A 9,401-nucleotide genomic window follows, 5' to 3' on the forward strand; every position below is an offset into this window, starting at 1 on the left:
AAAAGCAAGCAGGCCCGTAGCCAGCATTGTGATGGGGGGGATCTTTTTCCCCCAAAAGTGGACTTCATTTGGCTCTCTACTCCAATGCCCCCTAAATACACGAGCACACTTCAAACCTTTTAATTTAGACATATTTTATTTATTATAAGTTTGTTGTGAATCTGTTGTTGCTGTCCTTATTTCTTCATCTGTTGCTCCCCACTGTTAACATAAATTTGATATAAATGTAAGTGTTACTCAAACTTCCTACATCTGTGATGTGACTTCATTGTCTGTCTCTGTTGCTCACCTCAGTTGTCTGTTGCTTTGTTCCATTGTCTCTGTTGCTGCCCTCCATTGTCTGTCTCTGATGTTGCTGTCCTTTATTGTCTATCTCTCTACTATTGACATAAATAGATAAGAATTACTTCATTAGGAACACTATCGGTATGGTCTTTAAAACTTAATCATGAATTAATAATACTATATATTGAAGTGTTCGGTCTTATTAAAATCTTCCTATAACTGTGCTGGGACTTCGTTGCCCCCCCACACACCCCCCCCCCCTCCCTTCAGCTCGCTGAACTCGGCGCCTGATTGGCTGACAGAGCTCATTTGCATACCGTCTGGTCTGTGAGGGTCTGCTGATTCATTAGATATGCGTGGATTCGTGGAGCGACCAATAATCCGCTTTTAATAACGCGTTAAAGTTGATATTATTTTTTTCTGCCTCAAATTATTTCAAGCACTGTTTGGATATATGTGAGAATTACTGGTGACTGGATTGCGTTTTGAAGGTAAGAGTGTGGGGGAAGCGCTGGAGGGGGTTGGGTGTGTGTCTCGAGTGTCCTGAGGTAACTTAACGTCAAACACAAAGCCAAACACAAGCAGATTTAAACTCTAAACACAGTTCCGTAATCCGGAGAGGCAGACGGTTCGAATGGTCCGCATTCGATCAAATATGGACGTACGAAAAACGCAAATATGAAAATAATATTTCATAACTTTCATAAACCAGGCATATTTCGCCCTAAATGTTTATTTTCTGAAAGGAGATACGGCTAAATAGGCTAGATAACTGAAAAGCTTTAAAATGGCATATTGGGTGTCTATATTGAACCTAAAAGTATTCATAAACACAGCCAGATATTAAATATGATATTTTTCTGGCCCGCCGGCGGGCCAGGGCGTGTTAAGAGGTTAACCCCCTTTTTACACCTCTATACTGTATTTTATATATGGCCTTAGGAGCAACAGGCATGTTGAGAGTAAAATACACCCTAGCTTGATCGTCAGAATTGCAAAGTGAGTGACTGAATGTTATTGTCACTTAACCTACATTTCTTAAAAATCATCTAAAATCCAGACTTTGGAGTTATCGCAATAATAACAGTAATAATCCGGTGTTACATGTACAATATACTATTGGGCTAAGCCGAGCCCGGCACTTTTAACGCAGGGGAGTTGTAAAGAAATGGAAGCCCTGCACTCAGCAACTTACCGATTTTGGGCCTTTTTTTGAACAAGTCACCAATATTTTGGGACAATGTTACCGCCGTTTTCTTCCGTTTTCGCTCCTTGTCTTCTTTTTTACCCAATTTCTCAAGTAACTTTCCCCTGATTCTTATTCTTTCCACAAGCTAAGAACAGAAATGGGGGAATTACCGCCACCTACTGGATTGGTGTAAAACAGTCTGAACAAAATGTGTAAAGAGAAACATTAACAATTTTTCTTACTCGTCACTTCTCTGGGGGCAGGCGGGGGGGGGGGGGGGCATGGGGTGGCTGAGGGGGGGTTGTGGGGGATGGGGGGGGGATCGAACGAACCCTTCGATCCCCCCTGGCTACGGGCCTGGCAAGGGATAAATTAATTACCCCCATCTTACCACTGTTGATTTTAAATTGACCCTTTCTGTTTGGGGAAACATTAATATAATAATAAACATAATGAGTAAATCTCATTTGGGTTTAATGCCTTTATTTTACATCAACATAACATACACCTTAGATTCACACCATAACAATTTCACTAAACATTTACCTTCCCTTAAAACTATTACAGCTTTACATTACACCTTCCCTTAACAATATTATACCTTCCCTTAACACTATTACACCTTTAACATTACACCTTCCCTCAACACTATTACACCTTCCCTTAACAATATTATACCTTCCCTCAACACTATTACACCTTTACATTACACCAGGGGTCTCAAAGTACCGGCCCACGCGGTTTCATACGGCCCCTCACGGGTTAACAAAATAAACATACATCTGGCCCGCAATTCAATTTAATTATTTATGCTTTATTATGTTCGTTTTCATATTTTATCTTAACTTGTATTTTGGTGTGTGTTTTTTGTTTGCTTACGCTGCGTTGCCTGCTTTAGTAGTCTTCAGTAGCCTTCAACAGTCTAACCTTGCAGCCGTGGTGTGTCCACTAAACTCCGTAGTTATAAACATCCTGAGGTTAGCAGCGCGCTAACTGACCTGTTTATAATGTAATCCCAGCAGTGCCTCTGTGACGCTGCTCTAAACTGCTGCTGTTAGCTGCTTGGGCTGAAAGATGAACTGTAGAGAGCTGTATTATCCGGTTAGTGGGGTTATTTTATTTCATACACAGAAGAACTTAAAAAATTTCAAAACGCTCCAGACTGGCTCAGCTGAGCCCTGTAGCCCGTGGCTGGGCTGCAGCTCTGACTAAGCAAAGACTGCGGGCTTGTGGTGCTGCAGCTGCAGCTCCGACTAGTGGTTGGATGAGGAACTGCTAAATCTGAGGAAATGCTAAATCTGTCACAGCTCACAATTTTTGATTTTATATTTATTAAGCCTTATTTCAGTATCGAACGTTTTGATCAAAGTTAATATAACTTGTACTTGATGTAATTTCTATTCACTTGAATAGTTTGGTTCTTGATTGATGGAGTTTTTGGATTTCATAACATGACAAATTAAAAGGATTTATGTTAATAGAGCAACAAGCAAACATTTTTCCATGCAACTGTAATATTTGATTGAATAAATAGTATATTGAGAGTTATTTAACATTAAGGAGTAATTACATTCATTTTATATTACATCTGGTTACATTTTCTTATATTTATAAGTTACATCTGGCCCTCAGAGGACAGCCAATATGTCAATGTGGCCCTCGGCAAAAATGAGTTTGAGACCCCTGCATTACACCTTCCCTTAACAATATTATACCTTCCCTTAACACTATTACACCTTTAACATTACACCTTCCCTCAACACTATTACACCTTTAACATTACCCCTTCCCTCAACACTATTACACCTTCCCTCAACACTATCACACCTTTCCACTACACCTTCCCTTAACACCATTACAACTTTACATTACACCTTTCCATTACACCTTCCCTTAACATCATTATACTTTCATTAAGATTCTAGGTCCCGAGAGACAGCGGTGTGTCCTCCACGTCTTTGTGGTGCATGTTTGAGATGCTCCGAAGTATGAAGTCCTCGGTGGCTGTCCCGTCACATTTCATGACTCCATCTGCACAAGTAGAAAAAGACAAATTAGAAATCTCAGAAAATGTTGAAGATGGCCATTTATTTTTGTCCCACAACAAACTATTTTAAATTGCCTTATTTATGTAATATTCACATAAACTTACTTCTTCACACTATGGCTTAGCTAACTCTAAGCTAACGGCGGGAATACACATTTAACACCTGACGAGAATTATCGTGCCGTTTTAATTCTCACACATCATATTAAGCTATTTTAATTAATTTTTTCCCACAACAAACTATTTTAAATTGCCTTATTTATGTAATATTCACATAAACTTACTTCGTCATGCTATGGCTTAGCTAACGCTAAGCTAACGCTAAGCTAAAGGCGGGAATACACATTTAACACCTGACGAGAATTATCCTGCCGTTTTAATTCTCACACATCATATTAAGCCATTTTAATAATTTTTTTCCCACAACAAACTATTTTAAATTGCCTTATTTATGTAATATTAACATAAACTTACTTCTTCATGCTATGGCTTAGCTAACGCTAAGCTAACGGCGGGAATACACATTTAACACCTGACGAGAATTATCGCCGTTTTAATTCTCACACATCATATTAAGCTATTTTAATTATTTTTTTCCCACAACAAAATATTTTAAATTGCCTTATTTATGTAATATTCACATAAACTTACTTCTTCATGCTATGGCTTAGCTAACGCTAAGCTAACGCTAAGCTAAAGGCAGGAATACACATTTAACACCTGACCAGAATTATCGTGCTGTTTTAATTCTCACACATCATATTAAGCTATTTTAATAGATGTTTTCCCACAACAAACTATTTTAAATTGCCTTATTTATGTAATATTCACATAAACTTACTTCTTCACACTATGGCTTAGCTAACGCTAAGCTAACGGCGGGAATACACATTTAACACCTGACGAGAATTATCGCCGTTTTAATTCTCACACATCATATTAAGCTATTTTAATAATTTTTTTCCCACAACAAACTATTTTAAATTGCCTTATTTATGTAATATTAACATAAACTTACTTCTTCAGGCTATTCAAAATGCACTTGATATTGCCCCCAGTTGCCTAGGTTAATTGTGGGTGCCACAAACTTATATAACTTAACGCTAGCTTAGCGAATTTAGCCAAAGACGGTTCTTTGATATAGCTTAGATTGGCTTATCAGCCTAGCTCTGGTTAGTGCATTGACTTAATGACCGGACAATGCTTCTACGTTAAAGCTTCGGTTACAATAAATATTATTTGCATTACGGTCGTTCTCAAAAGTAATTCCAATTCCATTTTAACTATGGCCACTGTTTAGCTATCGTTAGCTAGCTAGCTAGTTAGCTAACTGCCTGGGAAGAGAGGCAACACCAGCAGGTTCAGATGATTTAAGACCACAGAGCTAAAACAACTAACACTACAAATACATTAACTTATACATATCGTCTTACCTTATAGCTTGGCAGCTGAGTCCGGTCCGGAGCGGAGCGGAGCTGAGCGAGCTGAACTGAATGAGCTGAGCTGAGCTACTGCAGCAGCCAAAAAATATTTAGCGTGTTTTGCCTCGGCATATCAGAGTGGAGTTTATGATGACGTGCGGTCTCAGCAAATCAGAGTGGCGTTGACTGGTTGAAATCAACTTAACAATTTTCCACATAAATTGCATTTCCAAATAAAAATAAAAACATACGTAAATAAATACCTACATTCGTTAATTAATTAAATAGATAAAAAATATAATACTCAAATAAATAATTAGAAATAAATGATGCTTAATCATAAATAATCTATATTCATAGTGATTAACAATATTGATAACAACAATTTTGACATACATTTAAAAATAAATATATTCTTAAATAATGTTAATTTCCTGCACCTGTATTAGACGTCCCCATGACGTCCAAAAAAGTGACCTAGTCCGACGTTCAAATGTTTAACTGCATATTGACGTCCAAGTGGGGTCATAGTTAGACGTCCAAATAGCGGACCTAGTTTGCACGTCGTGTAGACGTACAGAATTGGTCTTGGACCGACCGACGCAATATAGACATGATCTGCACGTCCATAAGACGTCTAATGTTTAGTGGGTCAAGCTTTCTACTTAAGTAAAAGTGTAAAAGTACTGGTTTCAAAACTACTTAAGGCATAAAAGTAAAAGTAATGTAAAGCAAAAATCCCATTAAAGACAAAAGTTTAGGCTGCACCACAGCAACTTATTATGCCCTGATCACCAATAAAATCAGTTAAATACAAAAATTGGTTTAGCCCCTCTAATTGTTTCTCCAACAGGTCACACATCAAACACAAGCCATGTCTTAATCAGAATTTCTCACCTGATTATTTTCATGATTTTCTTTTATAAATCATTGGTTGTTCGTATCAGCAATTTCTCACAGTGGTATTTGAGAAGTGAAATGAAGTTTGTAAGATTTACAAAAAAGTGTGCAATAATTCCTAAATAAAATTAGGCAGGTGCATAAATTTGAGCACCCCAACAAAAAAAATACATCAATATTATGTAGGTCCTCCTTTTTCAGAAATATAAGCATTTAAATGCTTCCTATATCTAGAGAGTAGATATGTATAAAGTAACCAATACATTTTGCCTAGTAATATTACCAGGAGCACATATCCTTAAATACTTTTGGCTAATCATTTTACCACTCGAACTCCTAGTTACAGATATCTGTAATGACTTTTTTTCTTGTAGAAAATGTAATGCTTAATATTACCACTCTATTTTTTAGGTTTTACACAATAATATTATTTTTATAATTACTAGTCAAATTTTAGATATCTAAAATCATATTATAGTGATTGAAAATTGCACATATCCTAAATGCACAATTCTGGTCTACTCAAATAAAATAAAATAATCTGATATGCAATCAACAGTGAAATCAGCATTTGTTCAGTAAGTTTTTATTGGCATTCAAACTGTGTAGAAGTTCCTAGTAAAGTGAAATTTGAAAAAATAAAAATGGACAGTGCAGAACACACAGTACTTTCTGAATGAGTATGTGCGGTGAGGCATCACATGATAGGACATATAGGTATACTGATGATTTTGCAATAGTGCTGTGTTAACATACCATGATAGCACAGCACTATTGGAGAGTCTGTCAGCAACGGGGTTAAAGCTGTTGTAGAGACTGGAGATGGAGGCTTGGATGGTCTGTAATCTTCTGCTTGATTTTGCATTAGTGCAAAATCTGTGTGAGGAATAGTAGGCTCAAATTGAAAACGCCCTTTCCAAATAATTCATTGACTTAATAATTTGCAAATGCTAACATAATCAATCCCCTTCAATGCAAAAATCCTAAATTCCTGGATTCAATACATTGAATTGTGAAAAATTAATGAGTACATCAATGTGTGCACACTGCACTATTACAAGTTGATTTATTTCATCAATATTTTTACTGTAAGGTTACATACATTTACCTATTATTGTTTTTTGTTTGTTTTATTAGTACAGAAGAAAATCAGTTTTAACCTATAGATCTTATTTCGAAAATAAATAGAATGAATTAAAACTGATATATATATATTGATATAAGTACATAAATATTACATTTTTGACTAAGGAATTAAAACTTTTGTTTTTGATCGATTGCTCAGTGTGCGCTCGAAGTAGCTGAAGGACAAACAGGCCGAAAAATCAAGCCTATCACATCGAGCAGCACTCAGTCAGCCGTGTGTTTGTGGTAAAGTCGGTGAAACGCGTTAAAATGCCGGCAGGTCGCTTGTTATTACAGACTTCAGCACTGAATAAGAGTGAGTACTGGATATATTCTACTCAGAGCGGCTTTATTTCATATCTAAAGAGGCTGGATATGTGTAATTTGGAGCTTTTGTCTAGCGATTTTTAGCGCAGGCAGACCTGAGCCGCTGACCTTAGCTTCTGCTACTGAGCAGATAGTGTGAACCGCAGTCAGCCAGAAAGAGTTGAAATAATACAGACATTAGTGTTATTACCGTGTTTTAGTTTACGTAGCCTGGGTTAACATTGCTTTATCAAGGTTATACTGTTTTAGCTAGCTGATTGACACACTGAGTCCCTTAAGAATACAAATAGGTTAGCTAGTTAGCTAAGCTACAAAAACATCAGGAGATTTAAACCATCCTCTCAGTTTAATACATTGTTCTCTTAGTGTGGATAAAGTGTTCCCTTTAGATGTATGATTCTTTATATCATTTTTAGTAATATTTCTAAGTCATTCAGAACATTGCTTATTTCCACTATAACATTTTAATAGTAATGGTAGTTCTACAAAATATATAAATCTATTCAGGCTAGTCATTTTACCCTGATGTTGTATCTTTGATATTATTGTAAATAGTCATATTTTACCTTTGATTTGCAATTTTACTCTGTCTTATTTTAAATACGTTTTTGTTAGGAAAACTGCCAGTAAAACATGTATTACTTTTTAGTAAATCCAATTCAAATTAAATTTCTAATTTAAGTTTTGTCTGTTCTCTTACAACTTAATAAACTATAATATTAGACAACAATAATGAACTAGAACTAATATGCATTTTTTTTTAAAGTTTTGTATAGTAATTTAATATAGAATTATGTACTACACTAGTAGAATGGGTATTATTCAATAATACTTTGGAAATCTTACACTGTTATTAATGGCTCTGTGTTTTTTGTATTTAAAATGTACATTTACCTTGTTTACAGTTATTTGCAGGAATGCTTTCACTGCAAAGAAGAGAGATACATCCAAACCAAACATGGTGCGAGTGGGACTAACATTTGGAAGTGTAGTTTTCCTGTGGGGACTGGTAATAACACTTTTTTTAGAATTAAACCCTGACATTTTTCACATATACTTAAATTTATGTATGTATGTATGTATGTATGTTTGTATTTATTTATTTAGTATTAAGGGAGTGAGAAAAGGTAAAAAATAATAATAAATTAGAAGGGTAGAGAAAGGTCACAATTATAATGTCTTTTTTTTGTGTCCCATTAGCTCTTTACACAGCACAGCAACGACGTGCAGGAATACAAGAAAAGAAATGGACTTGAGTAATTCTTCACAACATGTAAGCAACAGTCATTAAAAGAAAGACGTTTTGATGGGAGTTACTAACTTAAAGCTGTGAGAGATTATAGTGTTCAAAGTGGAGAACACTTGTTTTAGCATTATTTCTAATGCACAGTATTTTCTGTATTTTAAATGATGTCTGCTTAGATACAATAGCCTATATGGATTACATAGAGAGCTGAACATATTCAGTAAAATATGTATCTGGTATTTGCAATGACTTATTACTTATCAATGTCTGTTCATTGTTTTCCTGTCTCTACAGGGCACGTTTCTACCCTCTCTGGCTAGGTTGTCATGCTTGTTTTCCATGTATCTGTGTGGTCCATTTCTCTTAGGAGATCTATTGTGATGTAAAATAAAGATATTTATATATTAAACATGTTTTGTGTTCTGTCCATTCCCATTCTGCAGCACATGGAATTGGTTCCCCATGGAATATTCCTACAATTATTAACACACCGAACACCTTTAGTTGGGACACATTATAGGAATTGTAGGGTCATTCCTGCAGAACATCTACTACATTTTTTTTTTTTTAGAAAAGCATTAAAATATATCGGAACAGTTTTTGCCTAGTAGTCATTCGTAGCAGAAGTGCTATATACAGACATTAACTAAAACTAAGGGATAAAGATGTAAGGTTTTTAACACATTTGTGTTTTGAAAAAAAAAAAAGACTAGAAAGCCACAGATGTATTTAAGTCTGTAAGTGTAATTGATATATAATAAACCTAGAATATTTTTTATTAAAGTATTTATTAGATTATGAAATATCTTTGTAGCCATTACATTTGTGAAAAATGTAAAGAAACACCCTCAAGTGATTGGG

General features: G+C 35.5%; 1 protein-coding gene across 1 annotated transcript; it reads left to right on the top strand.

Annotated features, from left to right (window-relative positions):
- The first annotated feature begins 7,142 nt into the window (after nucleotides 1-7,142).
- On the top strand, nucleotides 7,143-8,949 carry ndufc1 (NADH:ubiquinone oxidoreductase subunit C1). The gene is made up of 4 exons (XM_007229871.4): nucleotides 7,143-7,283; nucleotides 8,200-8,303; nucleotides 8,495-8,567; nucleotides 8,835-8,949. Exons 1-3 carry the CDS (start codon nucleotides 7,238-7,240, stop codon nucleotides 8,552-8,554), a joined length of 210 nt encoding a protein of 69 aa, XP_007229933.1. The 5' UTR covers nucleotides 7,143-7,237; the 3' UTR covers nucleotides 8,555-8,567; nucleotides 8,835-8,949.
- The last annotated feature ends 452 nt before the right edge of the window (nucleotides 8,950-9,401 follow it).

This window comes from Astyanax mexicanus, chromosome 10 (assembly GCF_023375975.1).
Source record: "Astyanax mexicanus isolate ESR-SI-001 chromosome 10, AstMex3_surface, whole genome shotgun sequence".
NCBI lineage: Eukaryota > Metazoa > Chordata > Actinopteri > Characiformes > Acestrorhamphidae > Astyanax > Astyanax mexicanus.